General features: G+C 47.4%; 1 protein-coding gene across 2 annotated transcripts; it reads right to left on the bottom strand.

Annotated features, from left to right (window-relative positions):
* Positions 1-1,559: 1,559 nt before the first annotated feature.
* Positions 1,560-17,145, bottom strand: MYL3 (myosin light chain 3). Of its 2 annotated transcripts, none has more exons than XM_038129401.1 (7): positions 16,953-17,144; positions 10,734-10,761; positions 6,699-6,848; positions 5,540-5,713; positions 4,634-4,711; positions 4,412-4,446; positions 1,560-2,248 (listed from the first exon to the last, which is right to left on the bottom strand). In XM_038129401.1, exons 1-6 carry the CDS (start codon positions 17,073-17,075, stop codon positions 4,418-4,420), a joined length of 582 nt encoding a protein of 193 aa, XP_037985329.1. In that variant the 5' UTR covers positions 17,076-17,144; the 3' UTR covers positions 1,560-2,248; positions 4,412-4,417. The 2 variants fall into 2 exon arrangements, with proteins under 2 accessions (XP_037985329.1, XP_037985330.1); XM_038129402.1 differs by lacking the exon at positions 1,560-2,248 and adding an exon at positions 3,659-4,117 and having other exon boundaries at positions 16,953-17,145.
* Positions 17,146-19,140: the final 1,995 nt, after the last annotated feature.

Raw genomic sequence — 19,140 nt, 5'->3', positions numbered from 1 at the left:
CACAGCAGTTCCTGGGATAGATGGGATTTTATGGGATTTTATGGGATTTTATGGGATACAGGCAAGTTGTTTTTGCCACTTTGCTTTAAAGAGGAAGAGGTGGACAGAGCTGTGTAAGGAACTTTGGGAAATTCCAGGAATTTCTGTCGTAAATAAAACTGGGAATTGAGCTCAAATTGACAATTCCTGAAGAAGTTGTTTGGGGTCGTTTTATCTGCAGTGGAGGGAAAAAGAGGAATTCCAAGGGGTGATTAATCCCTGAGTGAAAAAAAAAAAAACCATGGAAAATGGAATAGGTCAGCGGAGCAGAATTAATCCTGGTATCCGTGCTGGGGAAAAAAATCTGCAGATTCATTAGGAGGAAATTCGGGTTAAAAATCAGGGGCAATTTTGGCAACAAAATTATTTAAAAATTAATAAAAATGTTGCTGTCAGAGGAAACTGTTGGAAAAGTTAAAATATTAAATTTCAAGGAGATGGAGGTTGATTAATTAATTAATTAATTAATTAAAAACAACTTCCCAAGGGATGAATAAATACAAACGTTGACCTTGGGGACAAGGGATTTTAAATTGAGAATTAATTAAATTATGGATTTTTAAATTGATTTATTTATCTCCTTGTGAATATCACCGGAAAAATATTCAAATACTCGCCTTCCTTTGGATAAAAAAATTCCCAAACTTCAGTCCCTGCTGGAATCCAGGCTGGGATGGGATTGAGGAGTGGGCAGTGAAATTCCAGCCAATATTCCTGGCTCCATCTCCGTGCAGGAGTGGTGTGGCAATGGAAATTCCTGCTGGAATGTGCAGGAAGGAAAGGGAAAAGGGGGAAAAATGGAGGAAAAGGGAAGGGAAGGGAAGGGAAGGGAAGGGAAGGGAAGGGAAGGGAAGGGAAGGGAAGGGAAGGGAAGGGAAGGGAAGGGAAGGGAAGGGAAGGGAAGGGAAGGGAAGGGAAGGGAAGGGAAGGGAAGGGAAGGGAAGGGAAGGGAAGGGAAGGGAAGGGAAGGGAAGGGAAGGGAAGGGAAGGGAAGGGAAGGGAAGGGAAGGGAAGGGAAGGGAAGGGAAGGGAAGGGAAGGGAAGGGAAGGGATATTCCTTATTTATTCTGATTTGCTCTCCCTGATGATTTTCCTTTCTGTTTTTTCCCTGGGACAGTCGGTGCTCTCTTTTCCATCCTCTGTGGGAATGACCTGACCTGCTCAGTCATTCCCATCCATTTGTATCCCAGAATTCCGATGCTCCACTGATCTTTCCTACATTAAATTTGGAATTTCCCTGTTTTAACAACCTCCTCTGCTCCTGGACTTCTGCGTATATCCAGGTTCTCTGGCATTCCCTAAAAAACTCTACCAGCTCCTGGCCTCTCCTTTTTCCAGCCTCAGGAGATTTTTTTCCCCCTTACTTTTTCAATTATTATTCCCCAGAAAAGGAGCTCTCCTAATCCATGTGATTTTCCATGCTTCTCAACTTCCCTTGGCCTCTGCTGAGATTTTTCTCAGGATTTCTTTCCCTTTTCCCCTTCCCTCACACAGACACAGAAACAGTGAGGAAACAAAGACACGGAAAATCCCATTTTTTACTGCAAAAACTCCAGGACCAAGGTGTGTTTATTAGAAGAACTTCCAATTTTCCTTTGGGGAAGACTTTTCCTTGTTTCCCAGGGAAATTATTGGAGTGGGAAGGAATCCTCATGGAGAAAAGATGTATTTTAGCAAATTTTGCTTTAATTTGGGATTTTTTTTTTTTACTTTTATATCCTGAATTTTCCATCATCCAAAGCAGAGGAAAAAGCATCAGCAAGGTTCTGTTTGTGGCTAATTTCTGGGAATTCCACAGCTGTTCCCTAAGGCTGAATGATATTCCTGGGATTTATACTGATGTCCCACAAACACAGAGAAAAGGGGGAGTTAGGGATGGAAAAGGGATCAATCTTTTTTTTGATGGATTTATTCAAGAAAATAATTCTTCCCTTTTCCTCAATTTTGTATTTCTGTTCCTATCCTTCATCCTAAAGAATTTCCCAGGGATTCATAGCTCACGTTCCAGTTTCTTCCGTTGGATCTCCACAGGATCCACCCTCTTCCCATGGAGGAACAAGGCAAACTAAACAAAAAATATCCAAATATCTTGAGGGATTGAGGCATGTTTTGGAGCTCTGGAATGGGAATCTAGGCTGGAAAGCAAAGAGAAATTCCAGCAGATGGAAATCCAAGGCCTGTATCTGGAATTCTCGGTGCTTATCTTGTCCTGAAAGATAAAGACATTTTTTAAGAATTAGCGGAAAAAAGAAGGAACAAACAATTCCACCAGGAATCATCCTCAGCTTATCAACAACTAGAGCTGCCAAAACACTGGGAATCATCCCAGTCCCACAATCCCATGCTCAGTGATGGAGAAAACATGGGAATCAGTCCCCAACACCTGGAGCCAATCCAGGTAAGAAAATTCCACATAAGATAGTTCCAATTCCCTCGGGAAATCAGGAGAAAAGGAAAGGCCCGGTTTCATCCTGATACAGAGATGCAGCTTTCTCTTCCCTCCATCCCACAGGAATGGCCAAGAGATGGAGCTGTTCCAGTTCCATTTCCACAGGGAAGGGGCTGAATTTCGGGGCTCAGCTGCACATTCCCACCGAGTTCAGATCCTGTGGCAAAGGGGCTTCACTCCTTGCAGGGTGGACATTCTGATGCCTCAGGTTCAGCTTTTCTATTTTCAGGTTCTGTGCTGCTTTAGTGTGTGGGGCTGGGTTCACATCAGGGGATGCTGAGCTCTCTGCACAGAGCAGGGAGACAAAACAATTCCTGCTCCAGCTGGGCACCAAGGACAAATGATCCAAAGCTCAGCCCAGGAGCACAAACAGCGTGGGCTGCAGAGAGAAAAACAAGCAGGGTGGGAGTGCCTGGGCTAAAGCTGGAACGGGACAATGAACTGCAAGGTGCAAATGGAGCAGAGCTGAGCCAAGGGAGAGACCCCGGGAGCGCTCGTGCATTTTGGGACCATTTGGGTTGATCTTGGGTGCAGCCCTGGCTGGGCTCTTGTGCTGCCCAAGGTGCATCCATGGAGGAGATCCTTGGAATAAATCCCTGCTTTATTCTTTAGCTCTGCCCAGCCTCTGTTCCAGGGCAGCCTGCACAAGGCATCAATTCCATTTGGCTTTCCCTAAATATTCCAAGAGTCCCACAGCAGGGGTGGGAGGGCCACCACTGGATGACCCCACCGAGGCTCATCAGCAAATCCCAGGAATGTTGGTTTCCTGGGAATCACAAGCTCCCAGCTCCCTTTCCAAACCCATCAAAGACCCTTGGAATTGCTTTCCAATCCTGTTCCAGTTTTCCAGCTTCCCTGTGGAACTGGAACTTTTTTCCTGTGACAAACAAAGCTTTCTGTGCTCCCTTTTCTTCTCTGGTGGCTGACATTGGTTCCCATTGGAATGGGAATTTCCCAGGGCAGTGGGTTTGGATTAAGGATTGAAAATATCCCTGAACAACAGGCAGAGACCACGGATTGGGATTTCACCAAGGCTCCTGATCATTGGTATCAAAAACTGGGAACCAGTTGGAAAAGTCCAAGGTCAAAGGTAAATGCCTTAAGGGTAAAAAAATGGATTCTAATAGGGTAAAAATAGAAATAAAGGGAAAAAAAAAGTACCAAATCTGGTTATTTTTTTAGCTTGTTTATATTTTGTTAAGTTATATCTTGGAACAGAATTCCCGAAAAACCTGGATGTGACCCCTACTTAACCCAGAAACAAAAGTCACCGCAGCACAGCCAGGTCAGCTTCAAAACCAAACCAAAACCAGGCCTAAAAATAAACCCGAGCCGCTGGAAAAGACTAAAAACAAACAAAGCAAACCCAAAACATCCAGACCTAATCTGAGTGCAGCTTTTCCTGGGATATCAGATCAGATGGATTGGTCAACTCCTTCCCCAAGAGCTGAGTGGGGAGAAAACCCAGGGAATGCCAGACAAAGGCAGCGGGCACCTTTTCCAGTAAAATGAGATAAACCTTGCTCAGGAAATCCTGGAAACAAAGCCCAGCTCCTTTGTGAGGGTGAGACAGAGATGCCCTCGGTGGTGCTGTGGTTTGGATGTGTTGGACAAAGCTCCGGCCTTTTCCTGGAAAATCAATCCATTGTCAGGAGATGGTGGGAGCAAGATTTATGAAAAACCACTAATTATACTGCCAGTGGTGTAAACATTCCTGATTCCTTCTTATCTCATCCTTCTTATCTTCTCTTTTGCTTCTATTTCCCCGCCCCCCCTCTCATTAGCTCAATTCTATTTCCTTGTTTTTTTTAGGAGATTGGGAGCAGGGATTTTTAAATGCACATGGAAAATATTTTTTCTTGGAAGTTTCCAGTCAATCCTAAAGGAACAAGGACTTGGAAATCCAGGGCAGAGGACACTCACCTGGGCTCAGTTTGCCATGATGTGTTTCACAAAAGCTGGAAAAAAGAGGGAAAGAAGGATCAGTTATCCTGTGGGAAACATAATAAACCTTTCATGGATGGGATTTATCAGAAGAGTTATGGACCCAGAATTGTCTAAAATTTGGAAATTTTGCCCCCGATTTTCCATGGATCTAAACTTTCTTGGGAATATTTTAAGAAAGTTTTCAGGGGTCCCACCCACCTTCGTAGTTGATGCAGCCGTTGGCATCTTCCTGCCCAGCCATCAATTTATCCACTTCCTCCTCAGTCAGCCTCTCCCCTGCATGGAAAACAAAATCCCTGGATCAAAATCCCCAGTTCAGGAATTTAGGAAGCTCCTGAAGAAGACAAATGGGAGTGAGAGAGAAGAGGGGGACATTTCTCCTTGGGGGAAATTTGGGGTGCTGACCATGGGAAAAGCTTCTTGTGGAGTTGCAAACTTGATCCAAATTCCAAACTTGACCCAAATCTGGATCCAAATTTGAGAGTAAATTTGATCCAAAATCCAGAAAGACGGGAAAAACATGGAAACCCGTAGGATATTATGTGCATAACTCATTTTCCTAAGAATAAGCTTGGCCTAAGCGCCGAATCTTGAAGGTTCAGGTCAGTTTTAACCAAGTCCTGATGAAAAAACTCTCGGTGAAAACACAATTCCTCTCTGAGTCTGAGGTTCCGGAAGATTCCAAGGTCAAATTTGGGGTCTTTGGTATGGATCAGTGGTGGGTGGATTTAATTGAATTTAATTTTATGATTTAAACATTTGGTGCCTATTGGTTTGCAAGTCTTCATTTTGGTGAAGCAGGACAAAGACAAACCAAGGGAATAATTTGGATTGGCAATGTTGGGATGATTTATGGGAATTTAATATTTATTGGAGAAATCCAACAGAACAGGAAGGAGGGAGGGACAGGAGAAGGGAGGGATGGAAGCGCCCCTTGGAAGCGCAGAAAAATGGGAACAAACCAAGGGAATAGGCGGGGTTGGAAATTCTGGGATAATTTTATGGTGATGGGAATGAGATATTTATAGGAGAGCTAAAACGTGAAGGGAAAAGAGGGAGGGAGAAAGGGAAGGATGGAAATTCCCAAGGGAAGGTTTTCCTCACCCAGCGTGGCCAGGACGTGGCGGAGCTCGGCTCCCATGACAGTCCCGTTCCCCTCCTTGTCGAACACCCGGAGCCCTTCCACGAAGTCCTCGTAGGTTCCCGTGTCCTTGGTCTTGGCAATGTGCTGGAGCATAGGCAGGAAGGTCTCGAAGTCGATCATCTTGGAATTCATCTCTGGAAAACCCAGGGGAAATGGACGTTTGGGGGGATTCTGGGAATGACGATGGGATACCCACCGTGGGGTAGAAGATCTGTGGTGATAAATGTCGGATAAAAGGAGAAATGAGCCTGGAAATGGAAGTTTTGGGGGATTCTGGGAGATTTGGGAATAACAATGGGATACCCACCATGGGGGGGGGGGAAGATCTGTGGTGATAAATGTTGGATAAAGGGAGAGAAGAGCGTGGAAATTGAAGGTTTGTTGGATTCTGGGAGAGTTGGGAATAACCATGGAATATCAACTGTAAGGGCAGAACTGTGGTGATAAATGTTGGATAAAGGGAGAAAAGATACTGGAAATGGAAGTTTGGGGGGATTCTGGGAGAGGTGGGAATAACAATGGGATACCCACCATGGGGGGGGGGGGGGGGGGGGAGGGGGAAGATCTGTGGTGATAAATGTTGGATAAAAGGAGAGAAGAGCGTGGAAATTGAAGGTTTGTTGGATTCTGGGAGAGCTGGGAATAATGATGGGATACCCAGCATGAGCACAGAAATGTGGGGATAAACACTGGATAAAAAGAGAGAAGAACGTGGAAATATGGAATACAGAAGGATATCATTGCAATCATTCCCACCCATCTTTGTGGAACAATCCATGTCCTTACATCCAGGTTATCCCTTTGTTTCTCTGGATGTGTTGGAAATAATCAGTGTTTTTAGGAAAAACACATGAATTCCTCCATAAATGCAATTTTAAAAGGCAAAAAAAAAGTCATTTTAAAACACATTGATGCCCAGGGCTGTTAAATTAATTAATTCTTCTCAATTTGGGACAATTATCTTGACTTCCAGACCAATTTTTCCTCCCTTTCTGCTGGCAATTTCAGAGGCTGCTCCAAATCCTGAGTTACTCCGCACCCAGAAAACAGCGACCTCACCTTCTCCAGGAATAATTCTGGGAGTGCCCTTTCCCAAAACAAACGGAGGAGGCCACCAACCTTCGGGTTTGGGTCTGCCAAGCAATTTCATGACCTCAGCCTGGGTCGGGTTCTGCCCCAAAGCCCTCAGGACGTCCCCACATTGGGCGTAGGTGATTTTCATCTCCGACTTGGGGGTCCGGTCGAAGAGGGAAAACGCTTCCTTAAATTCTGGAAGGGAAAAAGGTCAGGAGAAATTCATTCCGTGCTCCCCCGGACAAAAGATAAATCCAATCGAAACCTTTCCCTCGCTAGCTGCCTGACCGTTTCATTTTGTGGTTTGGGAAAAATTTGGATGAGCTTCGTTATCTCCGATGTTTGCGTTCCTCCTTCCCTGCATTTTCCGGTTCCACCAAGGAATGGAATCGGAGAGGTCAAATGCTTCTCCCGTGGTATTTCCGTCTCAGTGAACATCAGAAAGTGTGGAAACCAGGAGAAATCATTGGCCTTGGGAGTTTTCCAGCTGCTCAGGAGCACTCAGGAAGGCCCAGGATCCGTCAGCAGCTCTGCTGATGGGAGAACCGCACCTTGGATTAAACGTTGGATACTTTGAGAGCACTGACCCAGTGCCCGGAGCTCCAGGAGCACCTCTAGGAGCTGGAAATGAGCCAGGCCAGGAAAAAATACTGGGATTGTCACCCAACAAGCTGTGTATTGGTGGGGGAGGGTGCAGGTGTAGGGAAAACCTTATCCCAGAATTCCAGGATGGGTTGGGTTGGAAGGGAGCAGGGTGGGTCACAGGTGGCACCTCCCTGCTCCAGCAGGGCCATCCCAGAGCACAGGGCTCAGGATTACATCCTGACAGTTCTGGAATATCCCCGGTGAGGGAGATCCCACAGCCTCTCTGCTCTCTGCTCAGGGCTGGGCACTGCCCAGGGCAGAAGCTCTGCCTCCTGTGCCAGGAGAATTCCTGGGATCAGGAATTCTGCCCGTGGCTCTGGTGCCATCGCTGGGCCCTGGAGCAGAGCCTGGCCCTGCTCTGCCCCTCCCTGCACTCAGGGACACACATGGGGACACCCAGGGACACTCAGGAGCACACAGGGAAACCCAGGGACACTCAGGAGCACACAGGGGCACCCAGGGACACTCAGGAGCACACAGGGACAGACAGAGACACACAGGGACACCCAGGGACAGACAGGGACACCCAGGAATACACAGGGATACCGAGGGACACCAGGGACACACAGGAACACATGGGGACACCCAAGGACACTCAGGAGCACACAGGGACACCCAGGGCTGAGGCCCCTCTCAGCTGGGGCTCCTCTCCAGGCTGAGCAGCCCCAGCTCCCTCAGGCTTTCCTGGGCACCGAGATGCTCCAGGCCCTTGCTCAGCTCCAGGAGCTCCTGTCCCTGCTGTGCTGAGGATCCAGAGCTGGACACAGCATCCAGAGGTGCTCCCAGGGAAGGATCTAGGGAATAGGGTTTGCTATTCCCTCAGGAACCGGGAACAGACTGGATCTCCTGCCAGGTTCAGAGGTTTTTCATCTCCCTAAAGGGAATCCCTCACAACTGTGAGGAGCAGGATCCTGGTAAGAGCATTCCCATGGGAGAGGTTCTCCTTTCCACCACTGATTTCGGATGGATGTGGTGCTTGAAGGCATTGGGAATGTTGATGTAAAGGTTGGGATCAGCGGTCTTAAGGATCCTTTCAAAATGGAATGATTCCACGATTCTCATGCAGGATCCAGCAGACACTTCCCCAGACACTCCAGTTCCTCAGGCTCTCCTTTCCCTGCTGGAATTGCAGGGTCAGAGGAGGATCCCAGGGAGCAGCAAGAGCAGGCTGTTATCCTTTACTGTTATCCTTTAATTTCATCCTTTATCCTTTAACTCCATCCTTTATCCTTTTATTTTATCCTTTATCCTTTAACTTCATCCTTTAGCCTTTATCCTTAATCCTTTAACTTCACTGTTATCCTTGACTTCCCAGTGCACCATCCACAACTGATCCCAAAAATCCCTTTGGCTTTAAACCCCTGGATCTGGCCCTTGTGCTGCTGATACTTTTCCACCTTTATTTCTCTCCCACATTTCCAAACTCCAGGAAATTATCATCTTTTCCCTAAATCCTGATCCATTCAAACCTTCAGCCACACGCTCTGCACCCCAGATTTTCTCCATCTTCCCCAATTCCTTCTCTTCATTCCATCTCCCCCTGTTTTCTTTCTTTTCCTTTGCTTCTTTCCCTCTGTCCTTCCTTGACTTTCGCTGGATTTGCCTCTCCTCCTCTCTCCCTCCCTTTCCACTTTGATCATTCCATTCCAATTTTCCTCATTTCCTTCTTCATCCAACACTTCCAAACAACACTGCACCTTCTCATTTGGGGCTAATTAACATTCCCTCGTTTTCCTCTTTCCAGTCTCCTCTCTTTCTTCCCCTCCCTGCCTCTCTCTCCTGATTTTCCCTCCTGTCCCTGGGCAGATCCCCGATCCCATTCCAGCCCCTCATTCCAGCAGAGGGCAATCGTGGATTTTCCTGGGCTCCTTGCTGACAGTGGAATGGGTGCAGAGACCCCTTCCCAGCTCCTTTCCGGGGGGGTCTCACAGCCGAGGTGGGTGAGGAAAAAACGGGGACTATTCCCACCTCCCTCAGCTCCTCATCCATCACCGCTCTCCGACTCCCTGGGACCAAGTGCTGAGCACCATCTTCTGAGGATTCCCAAGCCAGCAAAATTCCTGACAGATCCCATTTACAAGGGTTTGGGCTGATTTGTTTTGGTTTGTTTTTCTTTTTCCCTGCTATTTTAATCTTTTCATTTGCATTTGCTGACTCCATGAAATTCCCATCCATGCACCTAAACCCCCTCGGTGTCCTTTGCCCTCTCTCCGGCCAGGAACTCTCTGGATATTTTCAGATTCCTAATCCCTGCCTCTCTGCCCGTCTGGAACAGCTCCTTTTCCCCGCTTTCCAGCAATTCTGGGAGCTGAAGAGGCCCAAACCCAGGATTCAAAGCAGACACTGCCACCAGGGATGGGTTTCACTCGTGGCTGAGGGGCAGGACACGTAAAAATGGGGGTGTTCCGCAAAGCTTCACCCCAGACCATCAATTCTTCTCGTGGAGCCGCATTCTGGGCACCAAAACACCCACGAATCCTTTCAGGGAATCCTTTGTTCCCCACAACCTTTTCCTTAGCAAAAAAGAAGGGATTTGGGGAGTTTTCAAAGCCCTCGAGGTGCTGCAGCTTCTGTTTCTCCTCCACCACCTCCGTTTGGAATCAGCTGCCAGAACCCCAATCGGTGGTGATAGACCAGGGATACCCAACCCAGAGGATGGAATTCCTTTGGGAATTCCAAAAGAATTTGTCAGCTTTGGGATCAGCTGACAAATTGGGAAACATCCAGTCTTCCTGTGAGAGCCCTGGATCCTCCTCGGGTCAGCAGGGGATGACGAAGGGAGGTGATAATTAAACATCCCTCTGATTGATTTTCCCCTGCTCTAATTAACCCCTTCCCTGATCCCATCTTTTAGGGGCTCTCCCAAGGGTTTAAAGACCAAAGGCAAATCCTGCCAGATGTTTGATTCCATCCATCAATTATCCCATAAAACCCAGGCTGATTTTTGAGGAGAAAGGGGACAGCTGCAGTCCCGGCGTTCCCAGGACTTCAGGCAGGAGGTTTTGGGATCAGTTTCCTGAGCTGGGACAAAGGGTTTGGAAACTGATGCTGATGTTTGGCTTTGAAAGGATGGAGAAATTCCATGCCTGGTGTTATTTGCTGGATTCGGGAGAGCTGGAACACATTAGGCTCTGATGGAAGGCAGGAAAAATTATCTGAAGCAGAGCTGAGGGTTTTCCTTTGAAAATATTGGTACTGGTGTTTTTTTCCTAAAGAAAAACCTGTGTTTGGGCTGGTTTGGGGAGTGGAACTCCTGGAAATGGGACGAGAATTCCCCGCTTTTCTTTTGGAGGGAAGGATTTTGAGGAGGAGAGGAAGAAAAGCCAGGAATTAAAGCTCAGCCTTCCCAAAGTTGTTCCAATACCCCAGCCCTGCTCATCCCAGCACTTCCCAGGGATGGATTTACTGAGCCCAGAAGAGAAAAATCTCCCTCACCTTCGATCTGGTCAGGGCTGAATTCCACCTGCAGGAGACAAAAACAAGATAAGAAAACTGATAAGAAATGGAAAAACTACTCGGATAAGAAGAAATTGGTTTAGTCTCAGTTTTATTATCCTGGGGGTTTTGGGAGGTCCGTGAAGGATTCACCTCCCGTTACCCCAGGCTGCTCCAAGCTCTGCCCAACCCGGCCTTGGACACTTGGTCACGGCAGAGGTTCAGGTTGGATATTGGGAAAAAATCTCCCCGGAAAAGGCTGTCCAGGCCTGGCACAGCTGCCCATGGCAGAGCTGGAGGCCCCATTCCTGGAGGGATTCAAGATCCATGTGGATGTGGCACCTGGGGACAATGGTGGCCTCGGCAGTGCTGGATTAATTGTTGGATCTGACGATCTTTGAGGACTTTTCCACCCTTGGGTCCATGACTCATTCTCCTTTCCCTTGGAGGGACACCAGGATGGCTTCCCTTGGGACTTTTTTTTTGTGGGAAATATCCCAGCAAAAGGGATCTCCTCCTTCTTCAGACTGAGTTTTCCCTGGCATTTTTTCCATTGGGAATGGAGGTTTTAAAGCTGGGACATTCCCATCCAAGCCTCCCTCTCCCCAAGGCTCCCAGTGCTGAGGTTTGACCCAAATCCATACGGGAGACAGGGAAATTCCCATTTTTGTCCTGCTCTGATGTGTAGACAAGGCGACACATTCTGTGAGGATATCAAAGCTCCAAATCCAAACCTTTCCACCAGCGTGATTCCAGCTTTCCTCATCTCCAGCAATCCTGGCTTTAGGGAATCATCACCTGATGGCATCAGCTGGATCCTGATGCTGCTGGATTCTTTCCCTGGTTTTGTCCTGGAGGCTCCAGGAAGGATACCTCCACCCTTGGCCCCGCTGACGTCATTCACAGCTTCCAATCTCCTGGAATTTTTATCAATCCCAATAAACCCCGTCACTCCGCGCTAAGCCAGGCATAGCTAAGCCTGACATCAGTCCTATGAATAAATCTGTTGTCACCCAGCAGTCAGAAGCATTTAGACAATGGAGCCCTTCCAGGAGCGAAACAACATTCCTGGTTTTTCATAGGACACCGAGGAATCCGGGGATGAACAGCAGGATTTTCATGGCAGGGATCGTTTGGGAGGAAAGGGAGGTTGAATTTCAGGGGTTTTGGGGTTTTTTTTTTGGGGGGGCGGTTAAGGGATTAGGGGTTTTTGGGGGTTTTTTTGGGGGGGGTTTAAGGGGTTAGGGGTTTTTGTGGGGTTTTTTTGGGGGGGTTTTTAAGGGGTTAGGGGTTTTTGTGGGGTTTTTTGGGGGGTTTTAAGGAGTTAAGGGTTTTAGTGGGTTTTTTGGTGGGGGTTTTAAGGAGTTAGGGGTTTTAGTGGGGTTTTTGGGGGGCGTTTAAGGGGTTAGGGTTTTTTGTGGGGTTTTTTGGGGGAGGTTTAAGAGGTTAGGGGTTTTTGTGGGTTATTTTGGGGGGGTTTTAAGGGGTTAGGGGTTTTTGTCGGGTTTTTTTGGGGGAGGTTTAAGGGGTTAGGGGTTTTGGGGTTTTTTTTGGGGGGGTTTTAAGGGGTTAGGGTTTTTTGTGGGGTTTTTTGAAGGGCAGTTGTTTGTTTGGGGTTTTTGTTGTTGTTGTTGTTGTTGTTTTGGGGTTTTTTTTTACTGTTCCCTTGGGACACTGCTTCAGGAGACAGAAATGCAGGAGCTGGAAAGAGGCCAGGAAAACCATCAGGACCAGGATCCTGGGGTTGAGGTTACATTTGGATTTCACCATCATGTGGGGCTTTTTCTTCCACTAAAACCTTTTTAATCCTGTTAATACACAACGTTCCCATCATCCCCTCTCCCATCACTTTCCCCAGTAATTATGATGGATATAAACTCCTCCAGTGCCCGGGGACAAACATTGATCCAGGCTCCAACAGCTCCAGCCCTCCGAAGGAAAGGGAAGTAAAAACAGAAACCAACCCTTAATTCCAGCTTTGATTCCAAAGCAAAATACTTCCGGAATAGGAATATGGAGCAGAGTCTCTGTCAAGGTCAAGCAGAGGCTGCTGCTGCATAAAAACCCCACAAAATTATTCCTCATTTTCTGTCAGCTCTTAGAATTCCAGAGGGCAGGGATGGATGGGAGATTGGGAAGGAATTCCTGGCTGGGAGGGTGGGGAGGGAGTGGAAAGGAATTCCCAGAGCAGCTGTGGCTGCCCCTGGATCCCTGGCAGTGCCCAAGGCCAGGCTGGACAGGGCTTGGAGCAGCCTGGGACAGTGGGAAATGTCCCTGCCATGGCAGGGGTGGATTGGGATGATCCCTAAGGTCCCTTCCAACCCAAAACTTCTGGGATTCTATCGTTTTCTGCAGGGAAGTTTTTGGCCCCTTTGGAAGTGGGACTGGGTTAGAGAGGGATTATTTTTGGGAATGCCATGCCTGCTGGAGTTGGGAAACAAAAGCAGAGCTCTCCTGTCACCACATTATCCCATTATCCCACTATCCCGTTATCCCGGTGCCTCTTGGGCAGCTCATTCCTGTTTATTTTTCAGGACACTTCCAGGGACATTTTGAAGAGCTCCAGCTCCTGGGGCAGGATTTTTAAGGAGCTGGATTTTTCAGGAGTTGGAAGTGCCTGAGGATAGAGGGGACTTGCTGGGGCCTGGCAGTTGGAATTACCCCATCCCTGGGGTGGGGTTAAACTGAACAGTTCAATCCATCTCTCCCAAAATCAGCCCGTCCATCCCAAGAGAAGCTTCCCTTTTCCCAGCCTCACGTGCGGCCCTTCTGCCTGTGGAACGCTCCAGACTCTGCGGCTGAACAGGCAGATCCAGCAGGATTCCCCATTCCTGGTGCTGCACCATCCCTGTTTTCCCCGGCTGCTCCCACCATGGACGCTTTTCCATCTTTTCATGCAGAAAAAGGGAAGAAGCTTTTTCCATTCCGGTATCCCAGCAGGACTTTGCAGGGACAACAGATTCCACACGGCCTTGAGATTCCAGCGCCCCCCAAAAACAATTCCTGGCTGCTTTTTCCCCAGGAAAACGTGGGAAAGGTGGAAAACTCTCTATGGAAAACCGTGTCCCTTCCCGGTCCTCACGTATCCCAGCTGTCTCCACGTGGATTTTGATCCCAGTCACCAGACCTGGAGCAACGTCACCTCATCCAACTTTAGCCACTGAAATGCCTGCGCCCAAATTCCCAAATTCCCCTCTCATCTCCCTTTATCCCGGCTCAGCGTCTCCCAAGGGTGACTCAGCCCACCCAGATTTAGGAATCTGGCACCATCCCAAGGGACGGATGAAATTCCAGAGATTTTCTCCCTGTTCATTATTGGGGATTTAAATCCAATGGTCCATTTTCCCGTGGTTAAAGCTCGAGGAGCCTTTCCCGCTTTCTGTGTCCTGAAAAATCATAAATTAATCCCATTTTTCAGATAATTTTTCATGGAAGCAAAATATATTCCCAGGAAAGTGCGCCTCCCTATTAGAGGAGCTTCCAGGTGGGAATGAATTAAATGTAAGGAAAAGACAAATTTTTAGCTCAATTTTTGTAGGACAGTTTATTCCTCAAAATAAAAAGTACAGGGATCATCCTAGGAAAACACTTCCTTAAAAAAATGCTTTTCAAGGAATGAGCCCAACTCTTCTGGAAAAAGCAGAAATAAATCCCTCAGAACCTCTTTTGGATGAGCTGCAAACAACATCCAATTGCACCCACTCTCGGAAATTTGGGAAATCTTTGGAACGTTGAAAATTTCAGATCATTGGCTCAAATCCAATGCGAATGTGAGTGTGAGAAACACCAAAAATTTGGGATAATGGCTTTAGGTAAGGGATGGATCCCACATTTAGGGCCCTGGAACTGACATCCCAACAGACACAAAAAACAGACCAGGATCATCCGAAGGTGAGAGGAAAAAACATGGGGAAAATCTGATGTAATTCCAGGTGCCAAATAAAATCCTGGGATCATTATCAGGACAGGGAGAGGTGGGAAAATCAAACAAGGAACACCTTTCCCTACCACAGGAATATTTTGAGACTTTTTAGTGGTTAAAAAATGAAAAAGTCTCAAAATTCCAAACACAACCAATAAAATCTGGGAATAAACAGAAATCATTTGAGACATTCCCATAAAATGATTAATTTTGAACATTTTGTTTGGATACAAGGTTGTTTTTCCTACTTTTTTTTATCCATAGTTTATGGAAATGAGAATGGATTTCATCCTGCAGTGCAGAAATTGGGATAATTGGAGAATTCCAACCCTCATTGAAGCATTTTTCCAAACATTGGGAAGGGATTCTGGGCTCCAGCAGAGCTGGAGTTACGGAACAGGAATTTGCACAAACACACAATGGCATTCCTGATCAAATTAAAGAATTCCCAGGAAAATTCTCTAGGAAATATCTCCTCCCCTTTCTATGAGGTTGGGAAAAAAAATGCCCCAGACTCCAACTCTGTACTTCCCAATTTCCATGATCAAGTATTTGGGAATGGGATATTCCCTGCAGAGTTGAAGGGATGTTTTCACAGCAGCACTGGATTGGGATTTGTTTATTGTTTGGGAATTCCAGACAAACTTTTAGCACCTTCAAAGTGGGATAAGAACTCTGTAATTTATATAATATTTATAATACATGTAGCCTTCAAAATTCCAAATTGTGCTGAAGGGAAAAATAAATATTTCCACGAAAAATAAGAATTTTCCCAAATTGTGCAGAGTAATTTTTAAAAATGCAGGAATTCATTCTTTTCCAAGATAAAAAGGAATGTGTGGAGCGTGAATTGTTTTGATTAAAAAAGAAAGATTTTTTTTTGAGTGATGCCAATTTGGGTTTGGGGTTTTTTTTTTAAAGACAACTCATCCCTGCTGCCCTGGATCCCACAATGTCCCAGAATCCCAGTGGATATTCCCGCAAAGTCACAGTGTCCTGGCTGGAGCTCCCTGTGCCCCCAAGGGAATTAATTCCCTTTGTCCCTGTCCTTTTCCAGAGCTGGAATGTTGAGCACGGAGGTGCTGCAGAGAGCTGGATCCCATCACAAATCTCTTTTTCAAGGTCATGGAATTGTTCTGGAGTTATTCCCTTCAAAACTTCCCCAAAACCGAATTCCTTGGTATTCCTTGATTTCTTGATGTGTTACAAATCATTGCATTTTTCACCAATCTATAAAGATTTACAGGGAATTTGGGATAAGGCAGGAAAACGCCCTTCCAGGATTTGTCCCGACTCCTGAGCTGCGGGACCTTGGTCCCACGTGGAAGAGAAGAAGGATTCAATCAACGAGGAGACAAAGCAACTTATTCCCTTTCTCGCATAATTCCCATGTTTTCCTGAGGGGAAACTGCTCTTTGAGGATCCAGGGATATTTATCAGTTGGGAATGTTCCCCTGGAGAAGGGAAGGTTCCAGGGAGAGCTCAGAGCCCCTGCCAGGGCCTGAAGGGGCTCCAGGAGAGCTGGAGAGGGACTGGGGACAAGGCCTGGAGGGACAGGACACAGGGAATGGCTTCAAAGTGGAAGAGAGATGGGATTTTGGGATGGAATTCCTGGCTGGGAGGGTGGGGAGGGGTTGGGATGGAATTCCCAGAGCAGCTGTGGCTGCCCCTGGATCCCTGGAAGTGTCCAAGGCCAGGCTGGACATTGGGGCTTGGAGCAGCCTGGGACAGTGGGAGCTCCCTGCCCATGGGATGGGACGGGATTGAAGGTCTGTCCTAATCCAAACCACTCCAGGATTCTGGGATTCCCTGATTCTGTGATTGCCTACTCCGAATTCCCGCTAAAAAGAGATCCTGCAAAGCTCCTCTTCTTTCTCCAAAGGCAATGCCCTCTCCCAAAGGACAATTTCCAAAAGACAATCCTTTTCCCCAAAGGACAATCCCCAAAGCCAATGCCCTTTCCCAAAGGGAAATCCTTTTCCCCAAAAGACCATTCCCAAAGGACAATCCTTTTCCCCAGAGGACAATTCCCAAAGCCAATGCCCTTTCCCAAAGGGCAATCATTTTCCCCAAAGGACCATTCCCAAAGGGCAATCATTTTCCCCAGAGGACAATTCCCAAAGGACAATGCCTCACAAAGAAATCCTCCTGTGCCTTGCAGTGTTTATCCCTCACGGGACATTCACATTTTCACTTTTCGGCCCAAACCCAATTCCCAGCTAATTTTTGAGGATATCAATTCCCAGTATCCAGCTCCTCCACCAGCTCCAACGCCACCACAGGATCAATCCACCTACTTTGACCGAAGCTGGGTTAAATTCCACTTCTTTTTTGGGCTCTGGTTCCGCCGGCTTAGGCGCCGGTTTGGGCTCTTCCTTCTTAGGCTCGGCCTTCTTAGGCTCGGGCTTCTTGGGAGCCATGGCTGATGTGGGAAGGAGAGAAGGAGAGGGTCGGAAAGGCAGGCAAGAGGAGCTGCTGCAGGAAAAATCCCGGGCTGGAGCGGGTCTTTATCCCCTCTGGAAGTGCCACATTGTCCCTCCCAGACCTGTCACATGCCACCGCTCACAATGGGGCCACGGCTATAAAAGGACAAGACTGGCCCCGGCTATTTTGGATCCTGCCCTTGGATCCAGCATTGTTCCCAATTAACACTTCCATGGAAAAGAGATTTTGGGGGGTTTAGGCCGAGCCTGGCGCTGGCTCAAACATTTTTGCTGTGCAGGGGACAAGGGGGAGTCTGGGTTATGATCCAGGTGCTCCGATGGATTTGGTCCTTGCCAGGTCCATCCCGAGTGACATTCCCAGCTCCTGAGTGACATTCCCAGCTCGCTTTTCCAGGCTGGATGGCCCCCCTGGCCTTTGTCACGCAAAGATAAGCCCAGGTTTATATTTAGAGCTGAGGATGTGGCTTTAGGGAAGCTCAAGCATCCAGGCGGTGTCAGCTGGCGCAGGGAGAATTCCCGTCTCGGATCACACGCTGCCCTTCTCCTGGGAAGGGGCCCAAAAACCAGGATGGCTTTGAGGGAGATGCATCCAGGAGCAGGGAAAACACAGCCCCACAGGGAAGAGGCAGCGCTGGAAGTGCATCCTTAGGGCTGGGATTTTCCAGGCCTTTTTAGGGACTCGAGTGCCACATTCCTGTCCCAAGGACTGAGATAAGAGCTCCATTTGGAGCTTTCCTCCACTTGGGTTGGATAACGCTTCCCCCAAAGCAAAGTGCAGGGAATAATTCCCAGATTCGTGTCGTTTTTCCCAGGATGTTTTCCATTTCCAGGTCATTTTTCTTTACCAGGAGGACCCTTTGACACAGGGGCACTTGCACATTCCTTGGATTATTTGTATTTTCCCAAAAACCTGGAACAAAGCAGCCACCCACCAAATCACAGTGCACTCGTGAGGGGATCCAGGCTGGAATTCCAATAAATATCAGTTGAATCACAAATCTCCTGGAGTTCCTTTTGGTGTCATCCTGGATATCCACAATCCAAACCCCTTCCATCTGCTTTTCCTGGATCCCCCCTCTTCCCGGTTTTCCTTCAGATGGCAAAGCCCCACCAGAAAGGTTTTCCTGCAGGTTTCTCTTTCCCATTTCCCCGTTTTCTGTCCCAACAGGAATTAGGACAGGAAGGTTTCTGGGATCAGAAGGGATCCCTGCAAACTCTGCAGATATCCTGGGGAAGAAACAGAACCATGGGATCACTGAATCTCTGGAATGGTTCGGGCTGGAAGGACCTGGAAAATAATTTATCCCATTTATCTAATGGACACCTTCCATTAGACCAGGGTATTCCAGCCTGGCCTGGAAAACTCCCAGGGATTGGGAAAAATAACAGAAATAACAGGAATCATTCCTTGCTTTCATGTCCTGGAAAAGTTTTTCCCTCTTTAATTCCTGCAGTGGAATGAGTTGTGGCTGGAGAATTGGGGGAGCTTTCACAGATCCCAAGAAATCCCAAGGATTTATTTCACCATGTTCACAATAAATTCCTCAATCCGCATTTCTGGGATCAGCACAGATCCAGGAAATTTTGGATCCTGCCCATTTAGAGCAGCAAAATTCCAGTGAAAAATCAGTTTGGGGTTTGGGATCAGCTGCAGCCACAGGGACAGGTTTTGCACATTTCCAAAGCCACCAGGCCACATTCCTGAGTGGAAAACAGCCCTGGAAAATATCAGGCCATTAAGATGCCAGCAGGATCTCAGCAGCAGCTTGGGATCATCACCTCCACCTCTGCCAGATAAGAAGAGCCCAGAAAAAAAGGGGAAAGATGGATTTGCCTTCTCTCCCAAATCCCACAAATCAGGTTTTCCTTCTCTCCCGAATCCCACAGATCAGCCACACTTGGGAAGTTGGCTGATTTTTGTGATTTTTTTTTCTCCGCAGCTTTTTTCCTACTGAAAAGAAATTATAGGAAAAATGGTCAGGAAGAGGGGCTGGAGATGACCTCAGTTGGATTTTCAGGCAAAGTTTGGGATTATCCAAGA

Source organism: Motacilla alba, chromosome 2 (assembly GCF_015832195.1).
Source record: "Motacilla alba alba isolate MOTALB_02 chromosome 2, Motacilla_alba_V1.0_pri, whole genome shotgun sequence".
In the NCBI taxonomy this organism is placed as follows: Eukaryota; Metazoa; Chordata; class Aves; order Passeriformes; family Motacillidae; genus Motacilla; species Motacilla alba.
This window is presented reverse-complemented; position numbering and strand designations above follow the sequence as displayed.